The sequence below is a fragment of the Xylocopa sonorina genome, chromosome 5 (assembly GCF_050948175.1).
Source record: "Xylocopa sonorina isolate GNS202 chromosome 5, iyXylSono1_principal, whole genome shotgun sequence".
In the NCBI taxonomy this organism is placed as follows: Eukaryota; Metazoa; Arthropoda; class Insecta; order Hymenoptera; family Apidae; genus Xylocopa; species Xylocopa sonorina.
In genome coordinates this window covers 13,311,018-13,328,589 of record NC_135197.1, presented here as the reverse complement: position 1 = coordinate 13,328,589, position 17,572 = coordinate 13,311,018, and the positions used below count along the sequence as shown (strand labels likewise).

At 50.7% G+C, this 17,572-nt stretch overlaps 1 protein-coding gene across 1 annotated transcript; it reads right to left on the bottom strand.

The window, feature by feature from the left end:
* Positions 1–14,515: 14,515 nt before the first annotated feature.
* Positions 14,516–17,319, bottom strand: LOC143423833 (sodium-coupled monocarboxylate transporter 1). Its single transcript, XM_076895438.1, has 8 exons — positions 17,074–17,319; positions 16,631–16,976; positions 15,997–16,151; positions 15,758–15,898; positions 15,577–15,685; positions 15,265–15,486; positions 14,700–15,208; positions 14,516–14,617 (listed from the first exon to the last, which is right to left on the bottom strand). The coding sequence occupies exons 1-8, from the start codon at positions 17,289–17,291 to the stop codon at positions 14,524–14,526; spliced, it is 1,794 nt and encodes a 597-aa protein (XP_076751553.1). The 5' UTR covers positions 17,292–17,319; the 3' UTR covers positions 14,516–14,523.
* Between the last annotated feature and the right edge of the window lie 253 nt (positions 17,320–17,572).

The window sequence follows — 17,572 nt, the reverse complement described above, 5'->3', positions numbered from 1 at the left end:
TTCTCAAAAGCTGACGGGGACCGGCCTCGTGGACGCGCGTTCGACCGTTCCCGCGTTGAGACCAATTTTTTTTTTCTTTTTACTTTCTAATCTTGTCCGAGCTCGGTACACGGGCCGGCGATCCAGCTAACTATTAAAATTTGTCGCGCGCGTTAGGTGAATTTGATCGATTCGAAGTTTGAGGAGGTGCGAACGAGACGGGGGCAAATTTGCAAGAAATTTACGATCGGGGTGGAGTAGCGTGGGGGGATGAACCGAAAAGGAGGGTTGACATTGCGGCCTATTTTCACGGTCGGTGGCAGCGGGCCATTGTACCGTGGAGGGCGTTTATGGGGTATTTGCGGGGGGTTTCCTGCGCGCAAAGATTAGCACTCCCAATGGGATTAAACGGCCCTTTTCTCTATAACGTATACCGCGCGCCACGTGTGTGCTCATCGCCGCTCGCGTTGCGCCAAGCGAAAGAGAAAGAAAATGCCGACTGGAAACGGTCCTCCGCGCTGGCAGACTGCGCAAAGCCTTCACGGGGGGTTTTTCGCCGCCCCATGGGATTTCGCCCGTCTCTCTGTGTAGTTAATCACTGGCAAACGACTCGTTTATTGCTACGAAGTTACCTAGTACCCGGCCCTCGCCCCGGCCCAATAATAGAATACCCAGATTTTATCGTCAAATAGGACCGCGAAGATCCCCGCGAGTATCTCCTCCGCCATCGTTTCGATACGTCCCGTGAAATTAATTTTTTTCTTTCATCCTCGACGACTCGCGTACATTCTGCGGGAATAGTAGGGTGAATCGACGATTGATATATCGTCGAGTAAAAAATAAGCGGAACATCGGCTGCGTATATCGGTATGCGCGTCGTCGTAACAAGTGCGCGAACGATTAATATATATGGGCTAAAAAGAGAAGGAAAACCACGCGTCCGGTTCTCACGAACTAAGGTCGAACTCAACAATGAACCCGAGGGCGTAGGATTTATAGTCCTGCTAGCCGGATGAATGGAAACCGAATAGATGCCCACCCTCTACTACGTCACGACGTTTACCCCCGAAAGGCATCGAATTAATTTATATTTCCTGCTTAAGGTGGCAAGTTGCCCCTCGAATCAGGTGACTAGACTTCGTCCCGTTAGCTATCTATCTATCCGAAAGCCGTAACATTATTCGGATTATCAGCTCGGACCTATGTCACTCTATACGCGTTCTACGCTTCTCAACCACGCGGTTATCTACGATCTTGCGATGTTCCGTCCGCGGCTCGAGCTTTCATTCATCGAAATCTTAATCGGCCCGGAGAATTCCAGCCGTGAGGTCGATCTTTAACGGAGAAAGAGGTCTTCGCGAAGAAACGCGACGCGGTGATCGCAGGAACGTACGAGGGATGTCTTGCAACCCCCGTGCGTACCGTGCGCCCCATCGCTCGTTGCGGTCGCTTCTGGCCACGTTTTTCAGGAAAGCATCGGACGTGAAAACGTTCGCCGAAGCGTTAAGTGATGCAAAGTACAAAAAGGTACATTCGTTCCATCTGCGATGGTGAAAAGGGGATAGCGTGTCCTTCGAAAGCGAGATGGGAGGGAGCTAAGTAGAAGGCTCGCACCGCAGGCGTCGGTCGTCAAGGGACGCAAGGTCCTCTAGATTGGATCTCCCGAGGAGTTTACATCGTTTTCCCACTAAAGGAACCGCAAAAACCTCCGTAATCTCGGCTGGTCCGCTCCGTAGATTCAGCGCGAAAGAGCACACTTTCCCGACGCTTTTACCAACCGCAATCTCCCGACCATTTTTCCCCCCGGATACTTTCTTCCAGCCTTCCAAAGGCTTTCCTAACAAATTGCGCGCGGGTTAAACCACTCGTTAACGTTGTTATCGATGACAACGATAGCGACGTCTAATGTGGATCGCCTCGGAAACCGGTTCCGTTCTAAGCTCACCGAGAACGTTAATTATTCCACCGTAAATCTAAGCGGCAACAAACCTTTCTACGCGAGCAAACGGTCGCATACTAATCACGATTCGACCGGGTACCACGCTGCTACCGATAATTGAATGTCTAGATCAGGCGGTTATCGGACGATCCGCGACTCGGACGCGTGTTTATTCACCAGAGGAAACTGTTTGGAATTCCATCTCGTGGCTGACAGATGTCCTGGAAGCGAAACGCGATCGGTATCGCGATCGTAATCACGAGTGACCGCCTCCGCTCGACCGATCTCTTATTCGTTTCCCCCCTCTCTCGAGCAGGTTACCGTCCGGTTCACGTATTAAACTCGCTGCCGTTTGACGAACGTTCGTCTACACGTAGCTGGGGAACACGAACGAAACGAAACGAAACGAAACGAAACGAAACGGGAACCGTGTTCGCTTCGGACGAAAAATTAGTCGTGGTAACAGACTCGTTTCGTAATTAGTACGGATCGTTACATGCTACGCGATATTTTAACGCGGTTACATTTACTGGCCGCGATGGTCGTAAAGAACTTGATTTATCTCGCGGCAGAGGAGAGCCACCGAGTCGTTTAATTAAAAGCGTGCCGATAAACGCGTGACTCTTTTATTAGCTGGTCCAATCGGCCCGGTAGCCTGAACATCCGCCATCGTTAACCTGTCCCTCGTCCCTTTCGAGGTGCAAAGTCGCGTTAAAAATCAACACGGGCGGTGTGCGAAAACCTGCGGCGAAAACCATAACGATCGGGGCGTTGTGTTTCGGCTCGCAAAGTTAACCCCCCGATTCGTCGCGCTTCGAACGAGACAAACTCGCGAATAAGCTCGTCGATTCTTCCGCCTTGGACACGGCTCGACAAATTGCGGTACAACGGTTGGCTCGGTCGTTCGTGGTCGGTGTCTTTCCTTGTTTCCCGGTCCCAGGCTCCGCCATCCTCTCCCGAATCTCCTCTTTTCTTTCGATCTCCTCGCTGCTAATGCCCCTCGTATTCCTCCCTCTCGTCCAAGGAACGAACGGCTCGGTCCTCCGCCTCTGCCTCTGCCGCTTCCTGAACCTCGTTTCAGTCCTCCTCTCGTCGGGTTTCAGAGGATGCTTTTAGAAGGCATTAGACGGGGTGCTCACGGTTCGTCGCCCGTAGTCGCTTTGCATTAAAGATCCACGCAATGTGCTCGACACGATCTCTCTACCCCGGTTTCTTCGGGCTGGCCACCCTCTTCTTTTACCTCCCCGCCTCCCTTCTCGCCTCGTTGATAGATGGCTCGTGAAGAAGCTGTCGCGTACCGCGCTGTAATTCGATTATTCGAGTCGCGAGTAAGGGAACGTTTTTTTACGTCGTGCTACCCCCTTCCTGGACGAAGGATTACAGTCGACGGTGTTTCCGCGGGACGCTTCGACAGAGTTTGCCCCCCCGGAAACGAGAGTACACGTTTCTCCATTAGACGGTGGATTAACTTGGTTACGGAAACGGTGACGACCTCTACCGGCAATGGGACACCGACGGGAGCGCGATAACGCGAGAACGTTCACCTTGCCGCGAGAGCCAGAAGAGATTAAGGTCGTCCGATTCGAAATGTTTCGGTCGTGTTCGGGATCGCGGCACGGGTCAAGGTCATTAGCTCGTCCGCGCGGCGAATAACAGACGTATGTATGCGTTCGCGAGAGGGGACGGCAAATCGGTGGCACAATCCTTAATTAAGGGATGAGGCACCCGGTGGCCCGAGTCACAAACCACGCTCGTAAATTCTTCGGCAAACGCATGCAAAAAGTAAAAGTCCGCCGGACGGGGAAAGTAGAAGAGCGATCGAAATAAAAAGGAGATCGAGGTGGGACGGAGGTGCCGTTGCCGGCGATGATTCCAACAAACGTACAGTCCTCGTAGGAAATTGGTCCGATTCCTCTTACTCGACCGAGTGGTTAGAAATTAACGCGTAAATCAGATCCCCCGACACCGTTCCTCCCGACCGTGTCGGTATTCGGGAATCCTAGCTTTCACGGGAGGTGTACCCCTGGCGGGCGATTTATCTCTCGTTAATAACCATTCGTTCCGTTTGAAATCCAATTACGTCGCATCGATAGATTGTTCGTCGAGAGTGTAGATGGTCGAGGTTCGGTGGTTCGCAGTTGGCTGTAGTACGCGTTTAGCTTCGAGCTGGGAAAAAGCGATAAGTCGAGCACAGGCGTTTGGCAAGGGAACTTCTTATGGTGTTGGCTGTACTCCGTGCAGCACCCCGCGTCTATATATAGATGTGGGACAAACGCGCACACCCATAAAAGATATTCAACGTGAGCGTGGAACGAGCCTTGAGCATATCATGGTAGAAACGGAATATGGGATGGCATGGGAGATGACACATGGTCTGGCCGCCGGTTGTGTGTCCTGTATTGCCGACCAAAGTGCCAGAGGGAGAGGAACGGGCGTATAGTATGCGCAGTGGTCGACGGTAGAACGAACAAGGAAGCTCGTATAGGAGCGCGGAACGGACAGAGGCCACGGTGGAGAGAAGAGATGATCGGGGGTTGGAAAGAGAGGGATATAGGGAGAGGAAGAGAGGAGAGGCCGGTTAGCTCTCTGCCACAAGCCGCCGGCGCGAGAGCACAGTAGCGGCAAATACCCATAAATATAAAATATGTCCCTCCTTTTCACCCTTTTGCACGCACACCATCCTGACCGCGTAATATATCGATAGCGGGGTACACGCACCCACCTACCTCGCTCTCTCCCTCTCTCACGCTCTCTCTACTTTTCCCTCTCTCGTTTCCCCCCTTTTTCCTTTCTTCGGACGTTTTCTTCGCTCTCCCGTTCTCGCGTACACGCGGGTATCTACCTCAACACCTTTGTGTACAACATTCCTTGCTTCTTCTTTCTCTCCGTACCCTCATCCTCCGTCGAGCGTTTCTCGCCCTTCACGTCCCACCTTCTGTTCGCCGCGCTCAGCTTCTTTCTTTTCCCTCTATCGTCACTATCGCTTGATACACGCAATCCGCGGTTGCCTTCGTTGCCGGTCCCTCCACGCTGCGGAGAAGCGTGGAAGAAAGGATTCCCCGTGGTTTTTACAATCCCAAGAGGATGATTGCAATAAGTTTCAAGTCCGGGGATCGGATTTTTCGGTAGCGCGTCGGTAGTCTCGTCGCTGCGCTGCAACGGTCCTCGATCGTAACGGTTAATTAGTCGACTTGAAAGTAGTCGTATTTAGAAAAAAAAGACAAAAATAAAAAAAGTATTGCCTCTCAGGCAACGGAGAAACGTTCCGCGAAACACGTTTCGCCACGCGAGCGTTAATTGGCAGAATTAAGCCGATATTCTCGTCACTTCGATTCGAATAAAGCAAAGGATTGTCCGGTTGGTGGTTGGATCGACGGTTCGGCGCGGTTATGCGGTCCGATACGGTGCCGAGAGGAGTGGCAGAGGCCGACGGATCGGCTCGCATCAGAAGGAAGGCAACACGCACGGGGTTGAGGGTTCGGTACGTGGAGGCAATTTAACAGGTACAGTGACACGTCTCGTTTTGTTGTTGTCGCTGTAGCTGCCGGCGCATCTCCCGCGCGTATGTATATAAGGCCGAAAGTAAGCGGAAAAAAGGGTAGGATGAGTAAGGACGAGAGAGGACGAGGTGCGACTAGCCGTGAGAGGAGAACTCGTGGACGAAGGCCGAAGGACGAAGAGCGGAGAAGCGGAACGACGACGAAACCCGTTCTCATTATTATATTCATATTCAGAGCCGCGCGATGTGGCGAACCCTCCCTCCGCCACCGGCACCGCCACCGCCTCCGCCTAACTGCCCTCTCTGTTCTCCTCTTTCCACCAAGTCCACCTTCTACCTTCGTCCCCGTCTCTTCGAGCGCATCTCTCGACAGCGTAGAAGCGGTATAGATATAGCGGTATAAAAATCTCTATAAAAAGTTGAAAAGTGCCGCCGCCGGAGTTGAGGGGCGACAATGGATGAAATATGCCGCTCCGTTCGACCCAACTGGAAGCCTTAAGGTGCCGGACACCTCCTTACACCTGCGCGCGGCTCCATATAGCGCCTTATTATAAACCGACCTGACCGAAAACGACTAGGATAGAACCAAGGATCCACGAAATCGAGACGATGCCCCCTCCCCCTCTTTTTTTTTCTCGAATTATCCCTCCACCGATCATCGATGGCCTCGCATCTCGCATCAGATCTTCGTTTTCCGCTTCGTTTTACGCTCTCTCGTCCGCTACGCCGCAACGCACGTACGAATATGTACGCGCGAATGTTTTCGCATCGATTTCGGATACACCGTTCGCGTTAATTGCCGCGAGCAGCGAGACGTAAGGGAAACGCGGTGATCGTTCGGTGGCAAAAATGAATTTGATTCCCGCGGACCGCAGCTCGATTCAAAGCTGCTTAATAAAGATCCAGCGCTCGCGATATTTCAAACGAAACGAACAACACCGCGCGCACAATGCCAGTCGTTAATAATGATTTGTGCTAGTCACATCCTGATCCAGTGTGCCGTGCCGATAAAAGTCATCTTTTTGCTCGAACCGGGCCGCCCTGGCCAACTTTTATTCCCCGGGCAACATTTCTCTCGGCCGCGAAACGCCCGAACGGGCTTCTGCGAATCCCAAATATTGCCGCTCATTAGAGAGTCCATTTTATTTCGCGGGAACGGGGACTATCCACCGGTTGGCACGAGCGGGAACCGATTCCCTCCGAGGAAAGTGAACGAGGAGCGACGCGTCCAGGTGTTTCTAAACCGAGCCTCCGCTGGCAGAACCTTTTGCCGGATAACCGGCACCCCTGGGCGCGCTTCAACGAAACCACTAATTGGCGGAGAGTGGAATAGAGTGGCGGGGATGGTGCTAGAACGAACACCGTCGGGGACAGTCGATCGCGAGCCAGAGGGGGTGGAGTTTGGACCCAGGAAGCCGAAGGCTGTTTTTCACGACGGCAATGAGGCTGATTATTAACCAAACCGGGGGGTCTCTGTTGTGGCTCTGGGCTACCTACTAGCCGTGCACCATCGGCGCGCGCGATAGGATAGCCGTCGTCGGTCCTTTCGAACCACGACCGCAGTGAAAAACAACCGAGAGCTATTTGCAAACCTTTCCAGCGTACCGCGGCCGTGCAGGTGCCTGCTCGTTGAAACAGATCTACTTGACCGGTCTGAGAAACCTCTCCGATTCGAAAGATTTACGCGCGCCTCTCGTCGGACGACGAGCATCCCCAAAGACATTGTGCTTGCACCTTTTCGCGAGCAGAGTTAGCCAATCCGAGCTGCGTACTCTGCCCGCTACGACGGAAGATGATAAAGACCGGGATTATGTGAGAAAAATCTAAGGACCATTGCCATGTGGCGTGTCATCGCTCGTAACTCATGCAGCAATCGGCGCGAATCTTATTTTACGAGCCCATTACGAAACCACGATACGTTGGTATGGCGTCTTCGTCTCTCATCGTCAGCTTTGCTAGGAATGTTAACGTGCCTGAAGAAAATCGAGATTCGAGAGTGGAGAGGTGGCGTTCCGCGAGTATTCGAGGGTTGGTGTCGCGGTTCCGAGCAGGCGAGAAGGTTTTAGGAAAGGAATCTCGTCTGGTGCGACGTCCGACGGTCTGCCAGGTTCGTCGCTGACTCACTCGACTCGCTCGAGAACTCGCAGCTGGTTCGTAGCAGCACAGAACGGTCAGGTCGAACCTGACCCCGTCGTGGCCGTTACCGTTTCTGAGTGACGTCTTCATGTCTGGCTCTGCGGGGCATTCCTCGTTCTCATTGTCCGTTTGTCCGTCAGTTCGTTTGGTGCCCGGACACGGGACGTGCATCGCCAACCCCCCGTTGTCGGCCAGTTCTCGCCACGAAAACTTGGCCAAGCTGCCCGCGCCAAGTGTCCCGTAAGAACAACGAGAAACCCACGAAAATAATCGACCCCTACCCTATTATCGTCGCGAATCGAAACCGTTTCGCGTCCCTTCGACTTCGTTGCCCGAATCCGTTGCCGAATAGATTTAAACCGTGGAAAGTTTGATAGCGCAAGGTCGATAGCCTGGACGAATGGACATTAGCGAGCGAAGACACCGTTGAGACAGCGGCCGAGCGTATAAAAAATTGTTACAAGGATTGATGTCTTTCCACTAGCGGTAGCCGTCTTTATCGAAAAGCCGCATACGCGCGTACTTTTCGTGACGATTAGCGGAGATGACGTTGCGCTATTCGGACAAATACGTACGATGGTTTACCGCTGCTTCAGAATGCCCGTTCCGAAAGAACTGCCAGAACCGATCGTGAATGGATCCGAAAGATGATAAAACGTCACAGGAAAGGGAGAAGGGTATCTCGTTAATTGGCAATTAACAGAGCGAGCCTGTGACTCGCTACCGCGATTCGACCAGCCGGAAACCGTGTTCGATCTGCTCGACGTATTTCTCCTGCGATCAGGATAGTTAGAGCAGATTCGAAAACGGCACGCGCAAGTTCCATTCAATGCAGGGTGTGTCTCGTAAGGCTGGTAAACTTACATCCAACTACGCGCACGTAGATGTGATAATCTTTCCGTGTACGATTAAAGGTTCACACCTTGTTTTCCAAGCGTAACAACTATCCGAACATCAATGATGCAAACCCTATCGTATACGCATTCACAAGTATTCTTAAATGACAATATTTACATCGACCAATATAACCGAGAATAACATTCGATAGTATTCCACTGTGGCATAGTACGATGTGCCATAATCCGACAGGAAAAACAAAATACCATTATCCGGTTCTAGTAAGCGATTCCGACAATTTGACAATGGTAGAGTGCCGAGAGAGTGTTATCAAACATAGGCCGTCCTGGCTCTCATAAGAAGTTAGACGTACGAACGGCTAATATTTACAAAATCTTTCGCCAGTGGAAATCATAGCGTTTTCTCGTCGAAAGATTTTCTAAAATCTCGCTTATCTTTAATTGTATTCCTTTAACGAGCCTGGTGAATCCCGGAAAGAAGGATTTGACCCGTTGTTTGGTCGAGAATTTTCGCCCCTCGCACCGTAGGAGGCTAATTCGATGATTGGAGAGAAGCATCCAGGGAGAAAGGGGTTTCTCGTTGGTATCGGGAAACGATCGCGGGTAACCATTTAACCATCTTACCTTTCCAATTCCCGTACAACCCTCGATCTACCGTCCTTTCTCTCCTCGTCGTCGGATATCCGTCCGTGATGTCTCGCAGGTCCGTGTCGTGGGTTAACAGCGATGCAGCCTCCGTTCTCAGGCGTAGGTCACTCCGCGGATTCGCAACCCCGTTGTCGAGAAATTCCAGTGGTGTCACACGCGAGTCGCGCGCGTACAATTCGTTTCGCGAGTAACGAGGGCACGTGACGGTGATTGAACGTTGCGGGGACGGGCGCGGATTCGCAGACTTCTCGGGCAAACTTAGTTGAGAAAAAATGGAATACGTTCCCGGTTCTCTCGTGGCAAGGCGACGGATCGCGAGGCACGAGGAATCGTACCGTGAAACTCACTTGGGTCACGGGCCCGTGTATCTCGCGCGAGAGCGGCGATACCTCGGGGATATTCTCTCAGCGGCGGACTTCTCTCTCTCTCGGCGACGACGATACACGGCGGCGGCGGCGGCGGCGGTGACGACGGACGACGCCGTTGGTTCCTGGTACCGCCACTCGATAGCGCTGCCTTCGTCCTCCCGACTCGTCCTCCTACCTTCTCCCTTCTACTGATCCCCACCAGAGTTTCCTTCGAACCAGCCTCTATCACAGCCACCCGGTACACACACACGCACGCAAACGTCCAGGACGTGCTCTCCGTTCGGTGTGCCTCGTTCCGCGTTTCTCGTCCCCAGGATATGCCCGTGATATGCCAGTGAATTCGCTGGCCAACGGAGGGGCGATCGGAGCGGATAAAGGAAGAGAGAGAGAGCGCGCGCGCGCAAACTCCTTGCGTATTCTTCTTCGGCTCTTCGCGCCCCTCGCGCCCCTAGCTCTTGCTGCGTTTCAGTATTTTCCTCGTTTCTCGTTTCGAGTTACTCGATGGAACACACACGAAGAATCCAGGGAGCGGCAGCCGCGCGTCCGTGCGAGAAAGAAAAGCTTCAGCCTCGGAGGGAATGTCGCGTACCAATATAGTAGTAGCCCCTCGTCCTCTCCGGTATCCTTCCTCTACCACGAGTGGACGCGCGCGTCTACACACGCCCGATCAGATGTTGCGCTCCGTCTTTTGCGCGTGAATACCGACGCAATGCCACGTCGGACGAGCCTTGGGGGACTGGACAGAGAGAAAGAACGAATAGGTGCGTGCACAGACTCGTGGTCCGTCCTCCTGCGAGCTTCTCTTCCTTCTCTCGCCCCTCTCCGATCTTTCGAGCCCACGATATTCTTCGATGGAGTGCTCGCGAGCTGTTTCAACGCGTTCTCGTCCCTTCTCGTTCCTTTAATCGCGATTCCTCAACATTCTCTGCGCGGAATTGGCAAATTCCGACACGGTTGAATTTTGTCGAACTCCCTGCAACACGCTCCTCGCATGGCCGTCGCATCCGCGTGCACCTTCTTACCCTTTCGACGCGTTCGATTCGTTACTTCCCTCTGATAAGGAAATTCGCTGGGTACTCCTCGACGTGGACCGTAGAGGGAGAAACGATACGTTCGCCGCGACCTCTCCTCCTCCTCTACGTTCCTTCGCTCCCCACCATCATCGTCGAGGAACCAGGAATCTGTCTAGCTCGAAATCCAGCCGAGCGCACTGTCCGTCTGCTCCGAAACTGCCTCGGAGCCCGGAAACCGTGGACAACTATCCGGAGCGTTACGCCGCGAACGCGATATCCTCGAAACGGTTACGGGCTAGAAAGCGTTCCCAAATTCGGAAAAATTTCGGGTAACACTAACCGAGAGAGCCGGTCGGGTTCAGCTTGGGTTGCTCGTTGGTACGGCCCTCCCCACCAGTGGTGCACGCGTTCCACGAACGTTCACGGGACACACTCGCGCAGCATCCATCCTCCGGGACACCCACACAGCCGAAGGTGACGGTGTGCGGCGAAAGACAAAGACGGGAAATAAACGCGCAGCCTCCGCATGGACCAAAATGGCCGGTCGCGAGCAGACCGATTGGCGGGATAGAAACAGTAGGGGCGTGGTGAATGTACGCCACGTACCTTCCGACCGGTCGACGATAAAAATAAAGATCTCCGCCGCTGGGTGGGGGACGAAAATGGAAGGGGGATCGAAGAGAAATACCGTACTGAAGGGAGGAAAAGGGAGAGAACGGGAGTGCAGGGTGCACGTTGCATTCGTTACGCGTTTTCGAGGGGAGAACGTTCCTGGCGGGGTGAGGATTCGGTGAGTAGGGGAAAGGACTTTTTTATAGATCCCCTCTGTCCTTTTCCCTCCAACCTGCTCTCTCTCCCTCTCTCCCTCTCTCTCTCCCTGGTTGTTCCGCGCTTTCTCCCTACGTACGACCGGAGTGACTGTATTCGTGAGAACGTATGCGTCCCGCGTAATGTACCGTGGGCAAAGTATAGATATACGTGTGTGCATAGTTCCACGGAAGGACGATAGCCGTGAACGTGCAGTCGGGGGTAGGTTGGTGCGCGTCACGCGAACGCGCGTGTACGTCGACGATCGTCATTAAGAGAGATGCTAATTGGACGTAAAGCGCGGTCGAGCCAACAGTTCGGCCAGAATATACCATTCTCGAATTGCGAGCAATATTTTTTCGTTCCGACGGTTTTTTTTTTCTTTTTACTTTCTACCCCCCTCTGATTCGTACTGCACGTAGGAAAATAGCGATAGCTACGTGGCGATACAAATACGTGGACGCTGTTCAAAGAATAGCAAGCGAATGATTCGATCTTAGTTTGGAAGCAACTCTTGGGATGTTTGGCTAATTTTATTCGAATATGATCTCCTACGATTCGAGGATAGGACTCTGGATAGGGTGAGCATTCAATTGGTAGCATCTCTGCGCGACGATATGCCTTGTGACGGGTGCCTGACTCGTGGACAAGACCGAACGACGGTTGTTGTTTGTTTGTATATACTGCGAGCACCCAGGGTGCGGCTGGTTGCATTGGTACAGTGAAAAGGGAAAGGGGAGGTAGATGGGTATATCGTGTTCCATTCTACGGATACAGGCGGTACGGTGTGTGCGGTTGGGGCGCGACGTTACCAGCCTGAAAATTGAATGTCAGCCAAGAAAGAAATGTCACAATATTCCGCGTGTCTGCAGCCCGGCTTGGTTTCTATTGCATCTTCTATCTTTCTCTCTGCCCTCGTCCTTTCATCCTCTGTCCCTAGAACCGCGCTCGTTGCCTGTTTTCGAGAATCGCAGAGAAGCGCGGGAGACGATCAGACATTCATTCTCGCGGGGTGTGTTTGCTCGTTGGCTGCTAAGGAAGGAGGGCTGTTAGCTACGGATACAAATAACCGCGTAACACGCGAACGAAAATAAAAGTATCGCTGATATACGGGAGACGTCGCGTACATTAAAAGAATAGTATAGAGCAAATGCTAACGTATGTAGGTACGTTATTCGGTATGAATTATAACATCGAGCGAACGTCGTCGTTCTTTTAAATGGAGCGTAATATTATTAGGATTCCGTATGTGTTAATTGATCGATCGACTCTTACGTCGATTAAGTTAGCGTCGGTGTGTAGATGTGCGTTATAAGTTATACGGCTCTCTCGTCGACCTCCCAATTTGGCATCGTCCAGAGTGAGCAGTAAATCAACGATCGTCTCGTTGACCGAGAAATCCTTTCGGCATCTGCACAGGCCTATTGGCTGCGCCTTTTCAGAAAAAGCGTGTCCTGCTAGGACACGGGCTCGTCGCCGTAATCCGACGTCCGAATGTTTGACAGAATAATTTTCACGTTAGCAGGGTGCATTATGCTCCTTTATGCCCGCGCCTGGCCCTACGCATTGTCGCCGAAATAAGCCGTATCCCACACCGTACAGCCCCCTCAGCTTTTATGCGCTTTTGCACGTATACCGTGACCTCACAAAAACTCCGGGAACTCCGCGTCGTATAGTTGCACTCGACGAGACACGGAGAAAGGGGAGGGGGGAGGGCCAAAAAGGAAGAAGAGATGAAAGAATCTGAAATAAACCCACGGTGCTTCTGCTAGTCGTACGCTTTCATCAACTCGATGAGCATCGGAACTCGTTAGACTAATTAGTTCAGTCGAGATCTAGGTATACTTGGTTCGCGCGGTTCTCGATTAAAATCTCTCCCCGTACAAGAAGATGGTGAAACTTGTTAAGCGCGAGAATGCGGCGAGATCGTGTCTCCGTCACTCGACACCAAATCAAACAGAGTCTGTCAAAAATCTGTCACACGGGCACAATGGGCGAGCCCTCTCCCTCGAAGATTTTACCTACGCGGTGAAATCAGACCGGGCAGTCGGGACAGAGGGACGGGGAGCGCGCAGGAATGTAAGTAGGAGGGCCCTAGCCACCTATATTTGACACCTTTCAGTCCAATAAAATAAAATGGTTCGGTGGAATGTGGTCGCCGGTTCGAGACAGAAGTGCCGTTTCTGCCTCGGACGTCTAACGTCCCTCTCCGCCGAGAATCTTCTCTGTCGCCGACCGAGTTCCCCTGAAAGCCGAGGATAATATCTCGAATCCTTGATAAGGGTTACTTCCTTCGTCGACTTTCACTCGAACGGGATCTGAACGTGTATCGCTTTAGTACTTTGTACTTTTAATTCTCCTCGTTTCTTAAGTGTCCGATTCTCCCGTCGCGGTGGAAAAGGGAAACGGACCGTAGAAACGTTTCACACCCTCGTAACGGGTCGGTTAGAAAGCTGCGTTCAGTTACACATCTGGCTCGGTGAACCGCGACCGATACCACCGCGATCAATGCATTACCGCGTGTACCGCGTCCTTTGTACCGTTCTGATATATCCCCGAGTATATTGATTTTTTCGCACCAGCTCTAATGTCTTCTCTATTGTGGTCGGGAACGGTAAGCCATTCGACGATAAATCGCGGGCAATTTTTCAAACAGTGCTCGCGGTTCGGTCACCGCTAACCACGAACAAGTGAACACGCGCCTCCGCCGTTTTGTTCAACGATAAAACGTTTCGAATGAATTAAACGGGTTCGATGGAAATATTGTTTATGTAAATTGCAACCTATAAACGGAGCTTTGTTTGCTCCGCTCGGAATGGATCGTATAGCATACTTTCGAAATTTCGGTGAATGGCCCCGCGCGGACACGTGCAGCCGCTGCAACGCATATTTTACGATCGATCTTTCGCGGATTTTCAAGACCGTCCCGACGAATGACTCGACAAAAAACACCCTTCCCATTTACATTCGTCCTAATCCGATAGGCATCGTACCTCCAGATGTTTAGGCGAGTTGTTTGTATTGAGATGCGCGGGACAGATATATAATCTAGTCAATTTGACACCCTCATCGAGGCCCTAATGGGTGCTTTCAACCCAGCACGGACCAGTTACGCGGAGCCCTCTCCTCTGACAAATTCGACGAGATCGCGCTCCGATACTCACCGCTCGAGAATTCGTTTCTGTTTAACTGTTCTTAGCTTTATTAAAAATTTTCTCTAGCTTTAAAGTCGACCGCGTCTCTCAAGTCTCTCGCCATCTTACGTATACCGTTCGTTTTACGAGCTGAGCTTTTCCTTTTCCGCGTCCATCACTAGCGTCGTTGGAATCGAGTGCATCGGTACTTCGGTGTACTTTTTCGCTGGCAAGAATCTGAAACAGTCGATGTACACGTAACGAAGCATTGCCGCGCATTACATGGAATTTCTAAAGTTCATTTAAAAAATGTCCGTACCGCTGAATAATCGGCGGGAAAAGATTTCTATCGACGTCCTTCAAGTCGGGAACGCCAAATATGAAGCTGACTGCTGTGCCAACTATCATTACTATCATAAAACCGACGAGAGCGTAATACATGAACGATATAGTGAAGAGGATGAACGGTTCCTCCCTCTCGTTCGATGAAGTAGGATACGCGGGTGTCGTTGTTTGATTGGATAAATAATTGTCTACTTTCGGGCAACCGTCGGTGGATATCGGAAGAGGTGGATAAACCAGTCGTTTCTGAACCATGTTCACTTGAGCTCCAACGATTATCCACAGCATTGTACACATAGAAAATAACCCACCCACGATGGCTCCTTTCGACGTCGCCCAGGGTACTAACATCCCCAGAGTGAAAATACCCACCATCGCCCCGGATGTGATACCGTGAAGAGTCAGGGAAGCTCGAAAGATATCGCCCAATTGGTCCACAGCGAAGACCAGAGCGATGCAAATGAACCCTATAATGACCACGGTTACCTGAAAATCGTAACGTGGTTTAATGTTCGTTTCCTACAAAAGATGTTTGCTCGCACCTTCATTATGTTCGCCGCTATCTTCTCTTTTTTATCGCTATCTGGCACCCAGGGATCGATGAAATCCTCGTAAATTGTACCAGCAACTGTGTTCAAATTGGCGCTCATCGTTGAGAGACCAGCGCTGACGAGACCGGCAAGAAATAGCCCAGGAAGTCCAGGAACATTCGCAGCGACGTCCATCACGTAATAAGGAAGTAATTGGTCGCTCTTGGAAATTATCTAGAAGGGCATTAATCGATCTGACGTTAAAATTTCGAGAGAATTTCTAATCGTGCGGAAAAAAGAAGTTTAATAAACCGCGTAACGTACATGGGTACTTAAGGGATCGCAATTGTGGTACTTGGCGAACATTATAAGTCCGGTGAAGACGGATACCCACTTCAGGATTACCATGCACACCCCCATTAATGCGATTGACCTGTAACAAGAAGCATACAATTGATCAGTGTTGTTTTTTATCCGTGTAAATCTTTCGAAACATTGTGCTTACTTGTACGATTCTTTGATAGTCGGCAGAGAGAGAAATCTTTGTATGGACACTTGACTGATACCGAGGCCCGCTAGCCACGTCACGGTCATTCCAACCGACATGCCCCAGAATGAATTCCTAGTGAACAGACTGGGATCCATGCTGCAACGTGTACATCGTTCGTACTCTTATCATCTCGTAATAGAAAAATTAAAAACGGGTTTATCTTCGAGAAACGAAAATTCGATACGCTTCCGTACTTCCAAAAGACTATCCTGCGACCCTCTTCCGCCACTCTCCAAGTCTCGAACACGCCGCCCACAGTTATGAGACCCAAAGTGAACACAGCAAACAGACTTCCCATCGTTATGGTCATTTGAATTGTGTCCGCCCATACAACAGCCTTCAGGCCTCCCTAAATATTTTGAAAGAGAGACTCATTTTCGGTATTATCCTGTCCTACGTGTGTAACACTTCCGACAGTGCGTCGCGAAACGAGCTCGTGCTAACTTAATTCAGTGTACGGGATAAAATTGTACGCGCGACTCGTATTGCTCGAAATTTTTCCTCTTTTCCACCATTCCTCGCGTCTACGTATACAATGATATTGTAAGTACTACAAACATTTGACAACAGCTTATAGGCGCCGAGAAGAACGCTTCTATAATTCCATTTTCAACTTGTCAACCCGTTCCTCTAATGCGATAACGTTTGTGAATGATGTTTATGGACATCAAAATTGTCTTTATCTGCGTTTCTTTATGAACCGTCGTATCGTTCGATCGCTACTGTAATAAAAGCTAAACGGTTTCCGGAATCGAAAGCACTTTCCGAGCACGGCTCACTGTTTAAGAATTACGTTTGTAAAAGAGCTGTAATACCATCGAAACTTACTATCGTCGTGTAAAATATGCACACGATGCAGATAGTCGGAGTGATCAGGTGGAGATTGATCGCTGTTGCCTGCGAGAACGCTAGCGCCGGTACGTACACGATCAAGGGAACGTAAACGACCAAAGAAAACGTGTAGAGAAACGAGGCGAACAGTCGAACCACCCTCGTAAATCTCAACTCTAAGTATTCGAAGATGCTTGTTAATTGCAATCGATAAAATACTGGCAAGTAGATAACGGAGAGGATAGCGCATGTTATGAGAGATGTAAAAACGCAGACTGCGTACTGTGTACCGTACTGGTAAACTTCAACGGGTATAGCGAGCAGAGAAACTGCCGATATGTGACTGAAACAAAGAAACACCAGGCAGAATGAATTTTTGGCCCCATAAATTAATTAATCGTACGAACGATTTACAGTTTGATAATCAATTGTTCGATTACCTGGCAATTAAACTCATAGCAACTGGGAAACAGGTCATTGTTTTCCCCCCGAGCAAATACTCGGTAGCGTTGTCCTGTTTCTTGCCGAAACAGCCGAAATAAATACCTATAAGTACACTGATGCCTAACAGGCCGCTAAACAACGTGTAATCGGTCCATCCGAATGAAAGTTGCTGTAATCCATTCTCAAGCAACGATCTTGTTTCGTTCTCTGCCATTCTAAAGTCTAATCGAGTTCGAAATTAAATCACTCAACGAACGTCACGGGAACCACTTTTACATTGGCTAAAAAAAGCTTTCAATAATCGATCCGAACGGGTAAAGTACTCGATCAAACGTACATCCTTACTAAAAACGATGACGCTCGAGCCAGGGTTATATGTTTAAATGATTTTGCAACAGCATCAGTTTAATTTACGACAGGTAGATAAAGCTTGGTCTTTCGCAATATTCTGCAAATATTTCGGTATCCTTAAACTAGTCGGTGGATCAAGGTCTG